Genomic DNA, 23218 nt, shown 5'->3' on the forward strand with positions numbered 1-23218 from the left:
AGCAAGCCAGCCATTTTAGACCATGACTGCTCTATGCAAGATTAAAATGGTGCAACGCTAAACAATATATCTATGAGTTGTGGACAATTGTACCTACTTCCAAATCTACTGACAAAATACACCAATTCTAAACCTAGTTCCATGTTTTTACTACAATTTATTTGATATGGTTTACAGAGTAAGATCATCTAGCAAATAGCAGACCAATATTGAGCTAAGTTATTTAAGGTTTTGTACCAGAGGTTCATGAAACGTTCTAGTTTTCACGAAAGTTCTAAATTTTAGCTTCCTTTATCGTACCTGTTACGAGCTTCGTGTATCTCATTTATGGACTGGTGATATTCTCTGTATAAAGAGGTAAGGTAATAAGGATGTCTATGCGGCTCTGAAGTCGGTTGTGCCAAATATACATAGTCTTTTGTAACATGCTCGACATCATCTTCAAAATATAATATACTAAGATCCTTTCGACCAGGTTTATGCCTGTCCAATGCTTCTAAATAAAACGTTACGTTATGAAGGACGACCACCCCTTCAAATGTCAGATCATGATAGAGAGTTCCATGAACGTAACTCTGGGTGTTTATGGAGCTCACGTGTCCATGGTAGTATATGATAGTGTTAGGAATGTCATATATACCGCTGCTGTTTTCTACCTTGAAACTAGTTAATTTCCTGTAGAATTTGTGTGGCTCTTGCTTTTCCTCGGTAAGGCTCAAGGAAAATGCTATTTCGCCGCTAACTGTCACCAAATCAATTTTAATCACTGCCTTCACTCGCTCTTTTATCTAAAAATTTAACTAGGTCAGAGTAGATGAAGTAATAGCACAAGATTACAGTATGGATATCAGCAAGACAATAGCGACCATTTTGATTCATGACCAATTGGAATTAAAAACAATTTCAATTTGATTGGATAATTTTATAGCGAGCCTTTTGATTGGTGAAACGAAGTTTTTTTTTACCAAATTGTCTATATACATCGAGTACTTTAACAGAGAGCTGATTTTCAATAATCTCTATCTTGTTAACGTATGTAGACAATGGAAACACAGAAAGGTCAGCTGATAGCATAAGGTACTAACAACGATATTATATAAGGTAGATGCAATGTCCAACCAGTCATCTACGTAATCTAAGAGTTTGAGACCTGATGATATAAACACGACTGCAGAGCACTTTTAACTATTCTTATGGGAGCTCTATAATGCAAGTTTGACGCTATTAGATACAAACTGGTTGCCTCTTGTTTGTGTTTAATGATATTTTACTAAATGAATATGACCAATCTCGGTGTATATATCTTTGACTAAGAATTGCGAATGGTCAAACTTGTTTTTAAGTTACCAAACAAGCAATTACAAGAAAGAACATGTCTAGCTCACACACATTGGGATAACAAAAATTCTCATTGAGTAGTGAATCTTGATTGTGCCAACAATATTTTGAAACTAGAAACGAAAAGGCTGTCAGCCTAATGTGATTTATTATGATCTTTCATGATTCATCCTATGTACAAGTTGGTCAGGCTTTTAAATACTGATATTTCAATTTAAGTAACATAATATTGAATATGTACGTATGTTGTCTTTATATGCAGTTAGTACTACTAGAGCACAAACTAAAAAGAACTCTACACTGAAAATTAAATTTATGCAGAGCAAAATAATGATATGAGTAAGCACAAAAAATATGTAGCTAGAAGGCACTACAAATCTGTCTCGAGCAACTGTTCCTTTCAGGTTGCCACCGGAAGTGTGCGATAGCGCGAAACAGATTGGTAGTGACTTCTAGCTAAGTATTTTTCCCTCTTATCCATATTATATATACCGCATGTATACACATGTATATGTTATATGCAGAACCTTGAAAACTTATATACATAAGTAAGACAATCACATACTTTCTAAACGAAAGGTTGCGTGGCTCAGGCACAGAAAAATTGGGCGATGTTTTCCAGAACACAAAAACCAAACAAGCCAAACTTATAAAATAATTCAGAAAGTTAATACATACCTTTGTTTGTACAATTTTATAATTAGATATCAAATCAAACTCTTCCTTATCCGATCTCTCGGCAACAGCAGTGCGAAGGCCCAGTATGGTAACCAGCAAAAAATAGAATGACTTCAACATTATAAAGCAAGCGTGTGACAATGAATGCAGTAAAATACTAGTAATCATATTACTACTACAACAGTATATGTATATTCATAAATACAAAAGTATAATTGACCTCTATAAACATTCTCAAACATTTAAGAAATTTAACAAAGGACATTTCAGTAAAAATACCTGAATCTTGAATGCCTTAGTGCATATGTGATAAAGGTTGGTTGAATTCAATAAATAGAATGTAATATTTTCCAGAAATACATTCATTATGTTATTTTTAATAGTGCTGTAAATGGTTATTCTACAAAGTTTGCAATAACCTTCCTTTACAGATATACAAGTAGAAAACATGAACGCCATTTTTCCCCACACAGGACTGATAGTTAAGGCTCATAATGAGATTAATATAAAACAACCATTTCCCTCCTGTTGAAGCATTTAGGAGCGAGACAAACCAATAGCCCTTCCAAAATTGTGCTAATCTCAATCTGTGAAAATGATGGCATGTAGAATCATATTCGGCTGGCTTCAAATCCAAATCACTTTTACCATGTGCAACACAAAACAGATTATGAACATTCAAATTTGTTAATCCATATAATTACAAAGCTCAGTGTTTGTCTGTTGGTCATTTGTGTGTCCAGTTATAGCGATAAAATATTGGAGCGACAAATCCACTTCGTACTTGATTTGACCTAAAAACCTTCAGCTCCGCAGGCAAGCCTTCTATCCACTAGGCCAAGCGGCTAAACTGCTACACAATAGAATAATTGTGTCATGTTCATTCCATCGGTTCAAATACACACGTTTGGGAAAATATAATTGGTTACTACGAGCACGCTTGAAAATCATGATGGTATAAGAGATCATTAGGCATAACAATTATTAAATTGGTTTCAGACACGACTCTTATTATAGTAAAAATGTTAACTTATGATACTAACTCAAGCTCAATTACATGTATCTTATTATCCATGCAATGCCGGGCATTCACCCAGTGTAATATAGTAATGCTGATAACCTACGATTACCATCTGTATAAAGTTGTCATAGAATATATTCCAAAGAAGAATTCATCCTGATCAACCATTTCGGTTGGAGAAATAATGATATAACATAACAGCAGTTTAAATATTGGATTGGTTGTTGAGAAAATTAGTTGAAAAATAAAGATGGGTTAATAATTTCAATTTATTTTAATTTATTTAAAGATAATGAATAATATGAAGGAAAGTTGGGGATATATAGAGAAACAATATCGCAAATCAAATAATTTTATTGCGCAATCGCATTATGAGAAAAAACATTGTTCAGCTATTCAAAATAGCCAAACTCATTCAAATCCACAAATAACTACAAGTTTTGTAATTATGAACCTGTACCAGTAGGCACCTGCTCCGTATTGTCAAATGGTGAGTCATCTCCCACAACGGCTGCTGGTATCTCAGTGGGTTTGGCTAGCAATTGATCTGACAATGGTTCCAATTCATCTTCAATTTCATTCAAACTAAAATTGACACGTGCCCGCGAGTTGTTGACAGTGTCTCCTTTGACATCATCGGCTGCAGCTTCAATTCCTACATAAGTACAAAGTTACACAGAGTTCTAAACTAAATACAGAAACAGAATCAACTGAAAAGCTTCATTACATGAAAAGTGGTGAAACAGAACGCAGAAATGACAATAACAATGCTCTATAAAAGTAGAATACAAAAGACTAGCAATTAGTGAAATTGCTTTAGATCTAATCGTTCCTGATGTCCCCAAAAGTAAAATAGTATAACTTATAGATCTAGTTGAAGGCTGAAACGTTGAATGTCTTTTAAAACTTGTTCATCTAGGAGTTGTCTCAATCTGAATCAAAAGGATCGAAAACAAAAATATTAAAAACTAAATCTGAGTCAATGAAACAATGTGTTTAGCATAACAAGCAGGTGTTCACATTTTTGATGTGCGTTTACACAAACCAGCCTCCAGCCTCTGTCTATACTACCAACTAATTAAACTGTTCATTTTTCTAGTACCAAAGGCAAAGAGCTGTACATTAATCAATACATTCATTTTTTCTAAACCAAAGTCTATAATTTAACACTGAAGCCTGGGCCAGAGGCAATTCAGGGAGTTGTTTTCCCGCCTGACCCTACACCTGAGTAAACTCGGCTGCAGAGTTTCGCTTTGTTTTCCGTACTTTCGATTTACAAAAGTTTTGTCACTTTGTGCACACTTTTCATGTTTCGAGTATAATACCGCTGTTCCAAATCGATTGGAGTACTAATCCTCGAGATATCACCGTAGTACTAAGGACACTTTTAACCGAGTGAGAAATGAAAAATGGCTCCTAACAAAATATTAGTTTCTAAAGACACATTGGCTGAAAGTTTTAATTTAAGGATAAAAAATAAACAAAGTTAGAAAACTTATCGCCAGCAACAAGAGTTTTGCACTAAAACGATTTGTTTCTATTCATAATAAATATAAACACTCGATCAGACTCGGTGTACTGCAATCATTATGTTTCTTCAGTTACTTCTAAAATATCACTTCTTTGAAAGAGTGTGAAATTTCTTTAAAAAGCTGTGAAAAAACTCTTTACCAGTTGATTTCTGTTATTTTTTCATCAAATTCTAAAAGCTCAGAGCTTCAATATGATACTCAATTAAAAGGAATCGGACTATTAAAAGTACCGTCACAGTTGATGTAAAGTTGTTAATACTCGCTAGGATCAAGGAGCTTGGTTCTATATACAAAGCTAGGCTTCAAAGTGTTAAAATTCAATGGAAAATATAATTCAAAGCATACAGTAATATCCATTAATATTATTGTTGAACATAGTAGAACAATTGCCAGAAATAAGTAGAGAATTCTCTTTAACAATATTTGCAAATGTATATACAGCGGGTTGGTCAAAAGTTCATCTACCAGATTCTGTGCAGCGCTAGATTAGAACATTGCCATGTTGTTGAGATTCTGAGATTATGAGAAAAGTGGTTGGTAAAGTTGTAATATTTTAAAAGAAGAAAAGACTGATGGACTCTACCGTTTAAACTCTCCTCTTCCAGTTTGCTCTGCACATTCATTTGACTATCTCCTTTTTCACCATCACCGTTACTAACTTCCTCTTCGTTGTCAGCAAGCTCAGTAGCAACGCTGCCAGAGTTGGGCTCAGTCATCGTTGGTACAGAATCATCCGGCAAAAACTCCTTCAGAGGAGTGACCACCTCGTCACTGTCCACCATGTAAATTCTAGAACCCTACAAGGGCAAATTCTGTTAGAGCAGATGTGAGGACAAGCCGGAATATATAGAGGCAGGTGGAGATACACAACGAAAGTAAGGAATTTGCTTGAGCATAGATATGTGAGCAGAGCTATTTGTATGTAGAGCTTCGTGATATGACGATTTAATTGTAGGCTAATTTGATTTAATTGTAGATTTAATTGACGATTTTGAAGGTAGACGATTTGAAAATTGCCACCATTTAAAGAGATATCGCCAATCATATAAACAATATAATTGTGTAATGGTGATTTATCTCGCACCTCCCAATTTTCAGAGTGAGCGATACTGCAACTAAGATTCATGGGCTTTCGAGCTTTATAATACGCTCACTCCATATCCTTCCACGCGCATGGGCATTCATGAAATGTTTCTAATTATCACGAACACAAAATAGTTTCATGTCAAGTTAAAATATACAAATAAATATTAACAAAAATTTACAAGTGGTTTTTACATAATAACAATACTCGATATGTCTATAAATCCATCGTTTTTTTACGCCGCCAAGCCGTTCGCACATGCGCTCGTTCACAAAAAATCCGCCATATTTATAGAAAACGATCGTTTTTTTTATTTAATAGTACTTTTTGGTGTTGTTTTGATACTAAAATAAAAAAATTGCAAACAAAAGCATTGTTTTCAAAAGTTCATTGCAAAGGCTTCGGGTTTTTAATGATAAAATTGTTTATAAAGATGGCTGACAACGATGAAATGACGTCACGAAAAAACGAAGGATAGATGATTCGCGATATATCATGATTCGATATTGCCAATGTGCAATATCAAATTGTCTGATGATTTTAGGAAATTGTGAAGCTCTATTTGTAAGTAGAGTAAAAACTCTTTAAACTACCTGTCCTGTCTGACAAACATTAAAACCATCTTAATATGATTTGGCAGAAACACATGGAAGCAAGTTGGAGCATCCTCTAAAGCTACAAACACCTATTCACTAATAAACAAGTGCCTACCATAGCCTGAAGTTGCTGAGGCGTCACTCCAACAGCTTTAGCAATGTGCGTGGGTGAAAAGAGCACCTGCAAGCACTTATTAATGTGCGAGATGAGGTCTGTAGCAAAAACTTCACACATTCTGCAGAAAGTTGTTTGTTCCTCATCAGTGAATGAGTCATGTTCAAGTCTAAAACAAAAGAAAATAATAATGATTTAGTGTATATACTGAATGTTGGCAGTATTTAAATTTATCACACGCCAGCAACGCCTAGCCTGTACCCCTACGTATGAAGTGATTTGAGTTCTGTTTTGTATGTAAAAATCGCCATATACTGGATCAAATATGGTAAAACCTCTAATTGAACGCCACCTCCATTTGAATGCCACTATAGGAAAAAGGTTGAAAAATAGAGCGCAGCCCTTCACTTGAACGCCACCTCCATTTGACCACCATTTTGACATTTTTAGATCTTTACGAGCCCATAATACAAGTGATCAGTAGGAAAGTGCCCACAAAATTGTATTAATTAATAATGAATTATTCACATCGATAACAATTAGTTCTCCCGTTGGCCAACTACAAGGCTTTTGGTTTTTTCTTCGTTAAAACTTTGAAAGCAACACCATAGAAATAATTAATAACTGGATGAGGCTAATAGTAGTTCCTTGTTTAATGCAGTCATGATACTTCGAAGTATATGAAAAACGGTTTACATTTAAGATGGTATATGAACAACTAGTTTTAGGCTAAAAGTTGCGCTTAGCAAACAAAACTTTTATGCGGTGCATGTGTGGAAAATGTAATGCGTAAAAGTTTGGTTCTGCTCAAAAAATTGTTTGGACGTCAATATCGATTAGTTCAGCAGTAAAGAAGAAGAATTGAGGTCAGAAGACATTGTGAAAGGTATTGAACAACCCAAAGATGTTCAACAATCAAAACGCAACTGGCCGAGCAAACGATGGAAACATTTTTGTTTCAAAAATGATAATTTTTGCTTTTCCATGTATTATAAGTATGGTCCGTTTATGTCAGTTGCTTTTGAATACATATTTGTAACGTTTGATAAATTATTGTTACATAATTTACAAATTAGCATATATATAGCATATTATTTGATAGCATCATTGCAGTAATCTGATCTTAAAATGCTTGAACTCCTCTTCTCTTGTACATAAATAGCTAGTTTTGGCTGCAAACTGTAGCAAACATATCAAGGAGTGCAATGATTTTATATTCAACATTGTTAAATATAAACATAAAATGAAAATGTCCTTAAATTTAGAAGGAAATGAAAATTGAAACCTCCAAAAAATTACAAAGCAGGATAAAGGCTATAATAACATCGCAGGTTGATTGCAAGCAATAGATATCAACTGGTAGAGATATTTCTCGGTTTCTCGATGTATATTTATTACCAAATTATTTAACAAGTTAAAGGTAAGTTAGCAGATTTATTGCATCCAAAAGGAGTAATGTCACTGCACGGGAATGAGAGTGCAAAATATAAGTGACATTCGCGTCGTCAAAAAAGGGCTAAATTTATTTCCCAAAATTCTGACAAGCCATTTGAAAAATACAACGCCAGCCTGTATTTGAACGCCACCTCTATTTACCCGCCACCTCTATTTGACCACCACTATAGAGGAAGAGTATGGACGATGTAAAACCATATCAAGAATAAATCTTTATATATAAAATGAAGTGTTTGTATTTTTGTCGTATGTTCAGTGAATAGCGATTAGTTAAAATGCATTAATTGTAAACTATTGGTTATTAAAATGTTGGTTCATAATTTTCTATTTTTGGAGTTGTGCTCACAATTTTGCAACAATTATATATTGATCTCTATTATCGGATTTATATTACCACTTTTTGAAAGGCAAAAGTTGTTTCCTTTTTAAAAATTTATTTTAGCCGTGATTGCAGTATACGACCTAAGTATGTACTTTTTATCATTAATTAATATTGCCTTTTGCATTTGTTTGTCTTTCATTACCTTTTTTTTTAATTTGCTGTTTTCAAATAAATAAATTTAATCTAAGTTGTTTTTAATTAGCCACAATCATTAAATATGAACAAAACTGCACCACTTTTCATTATTCACAGTTAATGCATTTGTTAATAAATTTATTTTAACTACAACTAAATTTTTTAGACCCATCTATAATCAATATCATTTAATACATTGCTGTTTGTATGAATATTGCCTGTTTTAATTTAATATGATTTAGTGCATTAACATGTGCAGTTTCACAAAGTTTTGAAAATTATTAAAAAAGCAGAAGTTCCTATAACTAACAGATACAATAACATAACATCCAGCCATTTTCTCATCAAACCAATGGCATGACTAAAAAGGTTTGCCATTTATTGTGCTGGCAAGAGATACCACCTAAACCAGGGGTCAGCAACCCGCGGCTACTGAGCCGCATCCGGCTCTTTCATCCCCTCACTGCGGCTCCCTCTGACTTTGGATTTTTCCTTTTTAAAATATAGAAATTTTATCACTAGATTTTGTAATGTAATTTGAAAATTGTAATTATGGTGATAAATCAAACATTGTCACTTGTTATGCATCATTATTTATGTGCAAATAAAACCGCCAACATTGCACCAACCGACACGACATTTCTTGATTTTTTAACCAGAGGGAGGCAAACATTGGTGAATACTAAGGAAAGAAAAACTACAGAAGAAAATAGAACATTTAATCCTACGAGGGCTGATTCATTTGCTTTCACTGCTGATGAGACTGGTTTACCAGTTTGCTTAATATGTAATGAGAAATTTGCAAACAAAAAGTCAATGCCGCAAGACACTTTCAAAATAAACACGCAGCCTTTGCTAAAAAATATCCAGTGGGAGATGAGAGAAAAAAGGCCATTTTAGAACTTATGCGTAAGGCTAATTTGAGCAAAAATTGATGCATGAATGACATTTGCTGCAGTTAGAATTTATGTTCGGCGTTTTGATAAAAGAAGGACTGAATTAAACATGAAGTTGCAATTTTTCTTAAAAGTAACCTTATAAACAATGTAATATTTACACGTTATGATCAAAATATTATTAGTTATTTTATTTTTCTTTGCAAAAGTGTAATTTTTTTTCAGCAGTTACATCATTATATAAGCCATACATTTTCGTTTTATGTTGTAAACATGGTATAAAAGCATTAAAAGCTAAACAAAAATGTTAAATGTAGTATTTATGTATTTTGTAATTTAAAAAATCCAAGGGGGTTTGTGGTTCCTACTGCGTTCTTTCCTGCAGAAAACGGGTCCAAATTGCTCTTTGAGTGGAAAAGGTTGCAGACCCCTGACTTAGACCTTTATTTGAGCTGCTCATACAGAGCCTGTAGCATCTCAATACCTGTAAAAGTTGCTGATGGTATCACAGAGCTGGCACAAAGACATCTTCAAGCAGTGTGTGACATCAGCAGCTATGTTGATAGGAGCGCAGAGTCGGAGCTCATTGAGTGCAGTTAGGATATCATTGACGTATAAACCAAGAGGTGTAAACTGCAGCAGACTGGAGGGTGGATTCAATATGTCGGCCTAAATGTAATTGATCAAGTAATCTGACAAAATGTACTACAAAGGAACAAAATTCCAAGTCACCTATTGACAGCCAGAATTTCTAAGCATTTAATGAAACCACTAAATTATGACAATAGATATTGCAATAAAAGTGTGCCTAATGATTTGTAAAATCAACGTAGAGCTGATGTAATAACTTTATGCTTTTATATATATATAATATATATATATAACAACAATAGACACACATTACAAGCGTTGGATGCTTCTACTTAGTAAAGTACACCGCTATAACTAATGCTCTTCATAACCACACAGAGCTTGACAAAAAGCACCACCATCGTGTCTTGTTTGTACAACCTTCTAGAAGATTCCGCACATAGAATGTGGGGCTATCAATTAAGGATAGCAAAGGGAAGCGGTATATCAAACATGTACTAGTGGTCCATAGTAGGGAGCCTGACTAGAGGATAACAAGGAATTACCTCCATGGTGAGATAGCTGGTAGCCTGATGCGAGGACTTGAGGACCAGAGTGTATGTCTCCATAGTCTTATCATACCTGGGGAGGTAACATAATACGATAATTGACTCTAAATGCTAAATGAATGGATGCTTTGTTTTCATTGTTTCAGAGTCTCTCCATTCAACACTATTGCATTATTTTGAGCTATTGTCATGGTATAATCATCCGCATGTAGCAATATTCTCTCTACTAAATTTTAGCTGTTCCATTTTTTTCTTGATTATCGATCTGTTAAATATACTGCTGCCTTAGACAGAGGCCAATCCTCTGAACAGAGGACACTTTCTCAGACACAGAGACAAAGTCCTCAGATAGAGCCACTTGGACTAACAGATGACACATAGCTGATATAGACACTTTCGAAGACAAATGAGACTCTGAAATACCACCATCTATGTATACCCTAGGACACTTATGTATTCGCGGCATCTAACTTTCGCGTTTTCGCGGTGTAATCCTCTCGCGAAAATTTAATGAACGAAACTAAACTATCATAACGAATGAGCGAAAACGCGAAGTTAAATAGCTTTGTTCATTGATATCCACAATAAAATCGTAATATTAGAAATGCAGGCAACTTTCGTCTGTGGTTAGGATAAATGGGAAATTTCTGGTAAACTCATTATAGCTAATACACCAACTGAGCAGCATGGCAAAGCAATATCAGTTTAGTCACCGAATTTGTAACTGATGAGAATGAAAGTCTGGTAGGTGAAGTCGTAAAATTGAAGAATAATTATTGTAGTGATGAATTTTATTACCATCCAAAAACAATATCAACCCTCATCAGGTCCAACCACATTATCTCTTTCACTGCCAATCATGTACAAATTGGTTACCGGCCTAGTGCCAGCCATTTTACCGAAATTGCCGATATTGCTTCATGATATGTATACAGTATTTTTCAAGTTCTACTTTAATTATCTGTATAATCACAAAAATCTAAACTGGCTATTATGTCATCAACAACTAATTACCTGTTTTATGACTCGCGCGAGGTAGTTAATGAACTCACAGAAAAATGTTCGTTTTTAGATTAGAAATTCTCAAACAAAAGTTTAAAATTGCTTCGTTGTTTTAGGCTGATTTTATAGAGAAATCTTCGAACAACACAGTCAATTTCATAAAACACTTAAAGACCGTGGGTTATGTGGTCAACAAATAATAAAATCAGGTTACCAGACAATTGCTGAGAAAGTCAGAAAATGCGTTTATGTCAGTGGCCCCTAGAAAACGCATAAATGCGTTTATGGCAGCGTAAGGGTTATACAGTTTTGGTTGTGAAGTTGGTTGTTACCTATCTATTTTCTTCTTCTTGGGATTCGAGTGTGAAAGTCACGGCGGGAGGGACCTAGATGTCATTGATAGTCTAAGAAACAAATGGCAGCAAGTGATCAAATTGAATTGTCGATCTCACCCACACATTTCAACCTGTGGTTTACAAATACGAACTATTCCCAAATTGAATTTTTTTCTTATTAGTGAACTGGACCTGAGGAATGTAATGTTTTTTCCACTGCATTTATTTTCACACCACTATAATTTCGCACTCATCAGTGCCGCGAAATTGAGTTGCAGCGAAATTTTACTCTGTGTGCTACTCACGAAACTAAATACTAGCGAAATATAAGTGTCCTAGGGTATATGTATGTAAAGGCTAACGGAAGGCATACTTGACATTGGCAGCTTGTACAGAGTGAGTGAAGTGCTTCAAAGCTGCATCCTGGAAGATCTCAGCTAACAGCCCTCTGAAGTCACACCCGACCCTACTGAAGGATAGCCCGAAGTACATACATTGACCGAGCAGAGAATCCAACCTGCTGCCCACGCCCTGCTCCAGGTCACGTTTTAGGCTATCTAAGAACTGGTCCACCTGAACACAAAATAAATATAGTGATGAAGCTGCAGGTAAATGACATAAGAATTGTTTGCTGTATTTTATGTTTGCAATACAGCTGCTATAAAATAAGCTGCGTGATACACATCTGAGAGTGTTTAATGCAGAGATTACACAGCTCACAATGAAATCATTGTTTTAACAATTTTATTCTATATTTTATATCAATTGATTCAATTTTATTCTATTGATTTTAGAGTTTCATGGCTATCAAAAATTTTTAAAACTATTACTGCTAGTTTCCATGCTACAACAATTAAAACAATTAGTTTAACAACAACAATAATAACAAATTAATAGTTAAAACTTTACATCAAAATGGACAATAGATAAGAGACATACTTTGCGCTGAACCCAGCTTTGCAGAAGCTGTGACTCTCTGGGGCCAGAACTCGTTTGTTTTACCAATGGGTCATCATCGGTGAAAATGGCTCTGTACTGAGTGATTATGTCAAAGAGATGAACCCGACTCAACTCTATCACCTTAGCTAAGTGTGTGTAGGCTGCAAGGAACAAGTGGGCGGTTACATTACTCAACAAGTACAAAACCTATAACTTAGACCTCAGATTATATGTGACATCACAACATCTATGCGAAGACTGTGAACCTATAATACATTTCTCCATTCTAAGTTGAGATCTTGAATCCATTATAAATCCAAGCTTCTGGTGACATAATAGCATACACCCATAGCTTGGTAATTGTCTGACCTTGAGTGTGTATATTGAGCTGAATATTTAAAAAAAATACATAATATTAAATGTTCTAAAACTCTCAAGTGGTACAAGAAGTGTTGAAAATGCAGATGAGCCTACGAATCATTCTAACAGATTGTATACATGTATGTACATCACATTAGACTCATTGAATAATATGAAAAAAATGTGTGCAAATCTGGAAGCAATACGCCCATATTAGTAACATGTACTCCATGTTGACATTTTCAGAGACAGGAGATCTGCATGTATGTATTTTATCATGACTATCTTCAACTCTAAGTGTCGCTTGAATCTGTGCAACTCAACTGACAAAAAATGTCTAGAGAGTTACAACATGATTACATCACAAAAAGCAGACAATTACTAACCTTAAAATGTAAAGCCATTTTCCAATGGACTTTTATAAACAGAATTAAAAAATTAGATTTTTATTGATTTGTTCCATTTTTAAATAAATTATTCAACTGTGACATTTATTCTCCGAGTGATAGCTAAGTTCAGATCACTAAAAGTACTAGTGAAATATCCTGTGTGCTTGTATCAGCTGTCAGCCTCAACCAACAACATAAGGTACTTTACAGTCAATGTGCCAGCACCATAGTCTGTATACAAATAGTAATGCATTAGAACAAATGCCTGATATAAAAAATGATACCAACTTCTACTAGTATGAATGGTGCCTTGAGATGTGGATAGAATGTGGAATAGAGTAACAGAACTTAATATAAAAAGATTACATGGATGCCTTTGTTCAACAGGTTAAAATAATCTGGCAACATTAAGATGAAATGATAACTGTCTCAGAGAATATTTCAACCATGCTTGGCTTACCATCATGCTTGGGTACGCTAGAGAGAACATTCTGGAACCAGCAATCTCTAGCCTGGAAGAGAAAGATAGAGTGTATGCACCAATAATTAAGTGAACTATAAGAAATCAGGCAGCGCACCAATGACAGCGAGTGATGCGCAACATATAACTATATCACCTTAGCTATCACCTTAGCCACAATAACATTAAAAGCAAGAAATGACAACTTTCTACCTGTAAAAATTTTAGTCGAAGTTCTGCTTCAGTAAAAATATCCATATGACGGAGAAAACCAATCACCCTTAAACAAGCTGGTAATTGTATTTCAGATCTCAGCTGCTGGAGCAACTGGGCCAGCAATAACTGCGTACAACGTTTCACTTCGTCACAGATCGTCTGCAACAAACAACAACTACGGTGAACAGTTCACGGTGCTGTTAAACCTCTAGTTAGGAGTACATCAACATACAGCCTACAGTTCTACTTACACCAATCTGAACTTGCAGTCAAACATCAGCTTTTAACAACCTTAACATGAGAATTTACAAGATTCAATGTAAAACTTGATCAAATAATTAACTTTAAACATACTTAAAATATCACTGTTTTATAAAAGGTGAAAGAAAAGATGAAAACTAAAATGGAAAATACATAAACCAAGTTAGTTTAATATATGCCTGATCTATGTTAAAGTAGTTTATATAACTTTATTTCTACCACCAACCACCACATCAGACTATGCTGCAGATGACGATACAAGCTACACTACAAGTGACACAATAAACCTTGCTATAAATAATGTCAGAGACTATGACACAGGTGACACTACGAATGATGTCAGAGACTATGGTACAGAGGGTGCTATAAATAATGTCAGAGACTATGGTACAGATGGTGCTATAAATGATGTCAGAGACTATGTTACAGATGGTGCTATAAATGATGACAGAGACTATGGTACAGATGGTGCTATAAATGATGTCAGAGACTATGTTACAGATGGTGCTATAAATAATGTCAGAGACTATGGTACAGACGGTGCTATAAATGATGTCAGAGACTATGGTACAGATGGTGCTACAAATAATGTCAGAGACTATGGTACAGATGGTGCTATAAATGATGTCAGAGACTATGGTACAGAGGGTGCTATAAATGATGTCAGAGACTATGGTACAGATGGTGCTATAAATGATGTCAGAGACTATGGTACAGATGGTGCTATAAATGATGTCAGAGACTATGGTACAGAGGGTGCTATAAATGATGTCAGAGACTATGGTACAGATGGTGCTATAAATGATGTCAGAGACTATGGTACAGATGGTGCTACAAATGATGTCAGAGACTATGGTACAGAGGGTGCTATAAATGATGTCAGAGACTATGGTACAGATGGTGCTATAAATGATGTCAGAGACTATGGTACAGAGGGTGCTATAAATAATGTGAGAGACTATGGTACAGATGGTGCTATAAATGATGTCAGAGACTATGGTACAGATGGTGCTATAAATGATGTCAGAGACTATGGTACAGACGGTGCTATAAATGATGTCAGAGACTATGGTACAGATGGTGCTACAAATGATGTCAGAGACTATGGTACAGAGGGTGCTATAAATGATGTCAGAGACTATGGTACAGATGGTGCTACAAATAATGTCAGAGACTATGGTACAGATGGTGCTATAAATAATGTCAGAGACTATGGTACAGATGGTGCTATAAATGATGTCAGAGACTATGGTACAGATGGTGCTATAAATGATGTCAGAGACTATGGTACAGATGGTGCTATAAATAATGTCAGAGACTATGGTACAGATGGTGCTATAAATGATGTCAGAGACTATGGTACAGATGGTGCTATAAATGATGTCAGAGACTATGGTACAGATGGTGCTATAAATAATGTCAGAGACTATGGTACAGAGGGTGCTATAAATGATGCCAGAGACTATGGTACAGATGGTGCTATAAATGATGTCAGAGACTATGGTGCAGATGGTGCTACAAATAATGTCAGAGACTATGGTACAGAGGGTGCTATAAATGATGTCAGAGACTATGGTACAGATGGTGCTACAAATGATGTCAGAGACTATGGTACAGAGGGTGCTACAAATGATGTCAGAGACTATGGTACAGATGGTGCTACAAATAATGTCAGAGACTATGGTACAGATGGTGCTATAAATGATGTCAGAGACTATGGTACAGATGGTGCTACAAATAATGTCAGAGACTATGGTACAGATGGTGCTATAAATAATGTCAGAGACTATGGTACAGATGGTGCTACAAATGATGCCAGAGACTATGGTACAGAGGGTGCTACAAATAATGTCAGAGACTATGGTACAGAGGGTGCTACAAATGATGTCAGAGACTATGGTACAGAGGGTGCTACAAATGATGTCAGAGACTATGGTACAGAGGGTGCTACAAATAATGTCAGAGACTATGGTACAGATGGTGCTACAAATAATGTCAAAGACTATGGTACAGATGGTGCTACAAATGATGTCAGAGACTATGGTACAGATGGTGCTATAAATGATGTCAGAGACTATGGTACAGATGGTGCTACAAATGATGTCAGAGACTATGGTACAGATGGTGCTACAAATGATGTCAGAGACTATGGTACAGATGGTGCTATAAATAATGTCAGAGACTATGGTACAGATGGTGCTATAAATGATGTCAGAGACTATGGTACAGATGGTGCTATAAATGATGTCAGAGACTATGGTACAGATGGTGCTATAAATGATGTCAGAGACTATGGTACAGATGGTGCTATAAATAATGTCAGAGACTATGGTACAGATGGTGCTACAAATAATGTCAGAGACTATGGTACAGATGGTGCTATAAATGATGTCAGAGACTATGGTACAGAGGGTGCTATAAATGATGTCAGAGACTATGGTACAGAGGGTGCTACAAATGATGTCAGAGACTATGGTACAGAGGGTGCTACAAATGATGTCAGAGACTATGGTACAGAGGGTGCTACAAATAATGTCAGAGACTATGGTACAGATGGTGCTATAAATAATGTCAGAGACCATGGTACAGATGGTGCTACAAATGATGTCAGAGACTATGGTACAGATGGTGCTATAAATGATGTCAGAGACTATGGTACAAATGGTGCTACAAATGATGTCAGAAACTATGGTACAGACGGTGCTACAAATGATGTCAGAGACTATGGTACAGATGGTGCTATAAATGATGTCAGAGACTATGGTACAGAGGGTGCTATAAATGATGTCAGAGACTATGGTACAGATGGTGCTATAAATAATGTCAGAGACTATGGTACAGAGGGTGCTATAAATGATGTCAGAGACTATGGTACAGATGGTGCTATAAATGATGTCAGAGACTATGGTACAGATGGTGCTACAAATGATGTCAGAGACTATGGTACAGATGGTGCTATAAATTATGTCAGAGACTATGGTACAGAGGGTGCTATAAATGATGTCAGAGACTATGGTACAGATGGTGCTATAAATGATGTCAGAGACTATGGTACAGATGGTGCTATAAATGATGTCAGAGACGATGGTACAGACGGTGCTATAAATGATGTCAGAGACTATGGTACAGATGGTGCTATAAATGATGTCAGAGACTATGGTACAGATGGTGCTATAAATGATGTCAGAGACTATGGTACAGATGGTGCTATAAATGATGTCAGAGACTATGGTACAGATGGTGCTATAAATGATGTCAGAGACTATGGTACAGATGGTGCTATAAATGATGTCAGAGACTATGGTACAGATGGTGCTATAAATGATGTCAGAGACTATGGTACAGATGGTGCTATAAATAATGTCAGAGACTATGGTACAGAGGGTGCTACAAATAATGTCAGAGACTATGGTACAGATGGTGCTATAAATGATGTCAGAGACTATGGTACAGATGGTGCTATAAATGATGTCAGAGACTATGGTACAGATGGTGCTATAAATAATGTCAGAGACTATGGTACAGATGGTGCTACAAATGATGTCAGAGACTATGGTACAGATGGTGCTATAAATGATGTCAGAGACTATGGTACAGATGGTGCTATAAATGATGTCAGAGACTATGGTACAGATGGTGCTACAAATGATGTCAGAGACTATGGTACAGATGGTGCTATAAATGATGTCAGAGACTATGGTACAGATGGTGCTATAAATGATGTCAGAGACTATGGTACAGATGGTGCTATAAATGATGTCAGAGACTATGGTACAGATGGTGCTACAAATGATGTCAGAGACTATGGTACAGATGGTGCTATAAATGATGTCAGAGACTATGGTACAGATGGTGCTATAAATGATGTCAGAGACTATGTTACAGATGGTGCTATAAATGATGTCAGAGACTATGGTACAGATGGTGCTACAAATAATGTCAGAGACTATGGTACAGAGGGTGCTACAAATGATGTCAGAGACTATGGTACAGATGGCGCTACAAATGATGTCAGAGACTATGGTACAGAGGGTGCTACAAATGATGTCAGAGACTATGGTACAGATGGTGCTACAAGTGATGTCAGAGACTATGGTACAGATGGTGCTATAAATGATGTCAGAGACTATGTTACAGATGGTGCTATAAATGATGTCAGAGACTATGGTACAGAGGGTGCTACAAATGATGTGAGAGACTATGTTACAGATGGTGCTATAAATGATGTCAGAGACTATGGTACAGAGGGCGCTACAAATGATGTAAGAGACTATGGTACAGATGGTGCTACAAATGATGTCAGAGACTATGGTACAGATGGTGCTACAAATGATGTCAGAGACTATGGTACAGATGGTGCTATAAATGATGTCAGAGACTATGGTACAGATGGTGCTACAAATAATGTCAGAGACTATGGTACAGATGGTGCTATAAATGATGTCAGAGACTATGGTACAGACGGTGCTATAAATGATGTCAGAGACTATGGTACAGATGGTGCTATAAATAATGTCAGAGACTATGGTACAAATGGTGCTATAAATGATGTCAGAGACTATGGTACAGACGGTGCTATAAATGATGTCAGAGACTATGGTACAGATGGTGCTACAAATGATGTCAGAGACTATGGTACAGATGGTGCTATAAATGATGTCAGAGACTATGGTACAGATGGTGCTATAAATGATGTCAGAGACTATGTTACAGATGGTGCTATAAATGATGTCAGAGACTATGGTACAGATGGTGCTATAAATGATGTCAGAGACTATGGTACAGATGGTGCTATAAATGATGTCAGAGACTATGGTACAGAGGGTGCTACAAATGATGTCAGAGACTATGGTACAGATGGTGCTATAAATGATGTCAGAGACTATGGTACAGATGGTGCTATAAATGATGTCAGAGACTATGGTACAGAGGGTGCTACAAATGATGTCAGAGACTATGGTACAGATGGTGCTATAAATGATGTCAGAGACTATGGTACAGATGGTGCTATAAATGATGTCAGAGACTATGGTACAGATGGTGCTATAAATGATGTCAGAGACTATGGTACAGAGGGTGCTACAAATGATGTCAGAGACTATGGTACAGAGGGTGCTACAAATAATGTCAGAGACTATGGTACAGATGGTGCTATAAATGATGTCAGAGACTATGGTACAGATGGTGCTATAAATAATGTCAGAGACTATGGTACAGATGGTGCTATAAATGATGTCAGAGACTATGGTACAGATGGTGCTATAAATGATGTCAGAGACTATGGTACAGATGGTGCTATAAATGATGTCAGAGACTATGGTACAGATGGTGCTACAAATGATGTCAGAGACTATGGTACAGATGGTGCTATAAATAATGTCAGAGACTATGGTACAGATGGTGCTACAAATAATGTCAGAGACTATGGTACAGATGGTGCTATAAATGATGTCAGAGACTATGGTACAGATGGTGCTATAAATGATGTCAGAGACTATGGTACAGATGGTGCTATAAATGATGTCAGAGACTATGGTACAGATGGTGCTATAAATGATGTCAGAGACTATGGTACAGATGGTGCTATAAATAATGTCAGAGACTATGGTACAGATGGTGCTACAAATGATGTCAGAGACTATGGTACAGATGGTGCTACAAATGATGTCAGAGACTATGGTACAGATGGTGCTACAAATGATGTCAGAGACTATGGTACAGAGGGTGCTACAAATGATGTCAGAGACTATGTTACAGAGGGTGCTATAAATGATGTCAGAGACTATGGTACAGATGGTGCTATAAATGATGTCAGAGACTATGGTACAGAGGGTGCTACAAATGATGTCAGAGACTATGGTACAGAGGGTGCTATAAATGATGTCAGAGACTATGGTACAGATGGTGCTATAAATGATGTCAGAGACTATGGTACAGATGGTGCTATAAATGATGTCAGAGACTATGGTACAGAGGGTGCTATAAATAATGTCAGAGACTATGGTACAGATGGTGCTATAAATGATGTCAGAGACTATGGTACAGAGGGTGCTACAAATGATGTCAGAGACTATGGTACAGATTGTGCTATAAATGATGTCAGAGACTATGGTACAGAGGGTGCTATAAATAATGTGAGAGACTATGTTACAAACAGTGCTATAAATGATGTCAGAGACTATGTTACAAACAGTGCTATAAATGATGTCAGAGACTATGGTACAGACCCCATCAGGTGATGCTTACATGAATGACACTGATTGTACTATACTTCTTCTCCAGCCTTCTCACATATGCTGCCAACTCCAGTGCCTCCTCATAGTAATTATTCCTCACACAGGTATCCATCAGTTGTGGGACTTCCAGTATTTCCAGCAGCTGCATGTGCTTTTGTAGGGTCAGCGTGTTGCTCTTTCGGCTGCCACATACACATAACTCGCTTGGCACCAGTAAAATAGACTAAATACTTATAAACAAAGAGGTCCAGGCAGTATGAGGCAAGCTATTCCCACTAATTTAAGAATGAGCCTTAATTTTACTCAAAGTTAAGACTATAAGACACCATTCCCATGACCTAGTAAATTTTTGACTCACACTAGTAAAATTATTTTTTATAACTAACTAATGATGTTTAACAAAATACCTTCTCTGATATATGAGAGTAGACAATGTTGCTAATAGCAAAAGATTGTGTTTCAAATTAGTAATATAAAAGAAAAATATTCCTCAAAATCATAAAGCGCTATAACAGCTAAAAAACATATATTTTTATATACATATTATTCCGCCTGCAAATACATAATGCCAACCTTTGTGTGATAGTGTGAGCAGTTTCTAAAAAGCTTTGGCATTCCTTTGAGAAGTCTGGAAGCTTCTCTTGAAGAGAAGTCAAGTTTCCTTCGATGATCTGAAACTGTGATGGAAACAGCATCAAGCCAATATTGAAGCATAATGAAAGTTGAATACATTGGAACCTGTGGCTGACCTTTCTGGTTTTAAAAATAACCAATAACAAATGTACATATAGTACATCAAAGTTTTTCTATCCAACACTAACTTTCCCAAAATGCTGTTCTTAGAGTCATAAAAACTCGAAAGTCAAAATGGATAAACAAGTGATAGAATGATAAGAATTTTAGAAGTTTTCTTTTTGTTTGTACAAAAAGTAAATAATAAAATAGTGTTCTATCTACTTACATCTTTAAATATATCACTGGAGCAATTTGCTGTTTGTATAAAAGTTTTATAGTTGTTAAAGGCCAGATCCTCAGTTTGTTTGTCAACATTTCGTTTTTCCTCCAGCAAATGATCCGCTTCTCGAGCTATAACATATTTTATATTATGAAGCTCACTCCCAAGAAAAAAAAGGAAATTATTTACAATAAATATTCAACTAATAACAATGTCATACATTAATTAAAAAAATTGCTCAGGAGTCACAATTACACTTTTACACGCTTACATAGACGATCTGTTCCATAACTTGTTAATTCCGTCACATACTTGACAAACTCGGGATTTTCTGTCCATGACTCTACAACGTGAATGTGAAACATTATTACGTGAATGTGAAACAACGTTATTACATGTGGAGCACTTGGTAAACACACAAAAATAAATATTTAGAAAAAGAGTCACTTGAATTCTTTAATGTCTAAGCAAAATGTGCAAATCCGATTGAACTAAGTATTTCGTTAAGCCCAAATTGACCATCGAATGATCGAAGCACGCAAACTATTAGACCACGATGAAATGAAATGGCTATTCTCTGACTTTACGTTTGTCTTAACCTTGTCTAATTAATTTACGTGGTAGTTAATTTGCTACAACACATTGCCTATATTCTAGTAAGCAGAAATTTTTTTCAAATAATCACAATCGCTCGTAGTTTTAAAATGGGGCAAGATCACATGAGCTACAAAAACAAATTGTTCAATCAAAACCATTTGAAGCTGTTCATCCTCTCTTCCTAACTGGATCAGCTACCCATCTGCTCTGACAGATGCATGAAGCAATCTAGGTTGTAAACTCTTACCCTATTAAACAACAACCTACTTGATTTGATGAGCAGTTGAAATTGTACAAGCAAAACCCGTAGTGGCAAACTGATGTCAGTGGCTACTACTGGTTATTTAATTTATTTCTCGAACAAGATATGAATCTTTCAATGCGTGATAAAACAGACCATCGAGTGTATCGCCAAATATTGCTGTCAATACTGAGCTTTCTTCTTCAAAAGAAGCAGAAGACATAGAAGCCATCAAAAAGCTGAACTTGAAGAGTGCAAAAAGCTTGGACAAAAGTATAAAAACACGATCGCTGTGATGGGTCCTCTAAGCCAATATAAAATCGTTATAAAAATACGCACCTTCTGTCAATAACTGGGTTCGCTTAACTTTGACAGACGTGGCTATTGGGAGTTGTCGCAACGCGAAAAATATCAAACACTCAAAAGTGCATTCCTCGTCACAGCTAACCTGCTATGCCTCGTCGCTAATAAAATGACATTTCAATGGGTTTTTTCACACTGAAGATACAAATTTGAATATTCAAGTGAAATTGAAATAGAAACAAGCTTGCATCATTACGAACCACATTATTTTTCTTATGTCATACTAACTCAAGCTACTTACAGATGATGAATTATAGTGCAATATATGTGCAGTTAGGGGTAATCAATATATGAGTACTTAAGTGTAAGTTAGCAGTTGCAGTGAACTACATTTCAAGAGGGAACAGACTAAATCAATAATGATTAGAATAAAGTTTATAAAAAATTCCTCATACAACAAATTCTTTGGTCACAAGACATCTAATTCCCCAGCCCTGCATTTAATGAGAGCTGGCCATTTTTAACACGATCTTCTTGTTGCTAAGATTTTCTT

At 36.0% G+C, this 23218-nt stretch overlaps 1 protein-coding gene across 1 annotated transcript; it reads right to left on the reverse strand.

Moving 5' to 3' along the window:
- Nucleotides 1-3196: 3196 nt before the first annotated feature.
- On the reverse strand, nucleotides 3197-22651 carry LOC137399353 (conserved oligomeric Golgi complex subunit 8-like). Its single transcript, XM_068085431.1, has 14 exons — nucleotides 22519-22651; nucleotides 21796-21867; nucleotides 21531-21655; nucleotides 21143-21246; nucleotides 20580-20751; nucleotides 14070-14231; nucleotides 13857-13908; nucleotides 12648-12808; nucleotides 12082-12281; nucleotides 10369-10444; nucleotides 9717-9901; nucleotides 6365-6533; nucleotides 5153-5366; nucleotides 3197-3692 (listed from the first exon to the last, which is right to left on the reverse strand). The coding sequence occupies exons 1-14, from the start codon at nucleotides 22592-22594 to the stop codon at nucleotides 3484-3486; spliced, it is 1977 nt and encodes a 658-aa protein (XP_067941532.1). The 5' UTR covers nucleotides 22595-22651; the 3' UTR covers nucleotides 3197-3483.
- Nucleotides 22652-23218: the final 567 nt, after the last annotated feature.

Source organism: Watersipora subatra, chromosome 7 (assembly GCF_963576615.1).
Source record: "Watersipora subatra chromosome 7, tzWatSuba1.1, whole genome shotgun sequence".
NCBI classification, from domain to species: domain Eukaryota; kingdom Metazoa; phylum Bryozoa; class Gymnolaemata; order Cheilostomatida; family Watersiporidae; genus Watersipora; species Watersipora subatra.

What these genes read in the sequence shown, in the direction of transcription:
- LOC137399353 (XM_068085431.1), bottom strand. Translation starts at nt 22,594, where the DNA reads ATGGCTTCTATGTCTTCTGCTTCTTTTGAAGAAGAAAGCTCAGTATTG. An exon ending in CCAGCTATCTCACCATGGAG is followed by an intron (nt 9,902 to 10,368) that starts GTAATTCCTTGT and finishes AATTACATTTAG; the next exon opens with GCCGACATATTGAATCCACC. An exon ending in CTCAGCAACTTCAGGCTATG is followed by an intron (nt 5,367 to 6,364) that starts GTAGGCACTTGT and finishes TTGCCCTTGTAG; the next exon opens with GGTTCTAGAATTTACATGGT.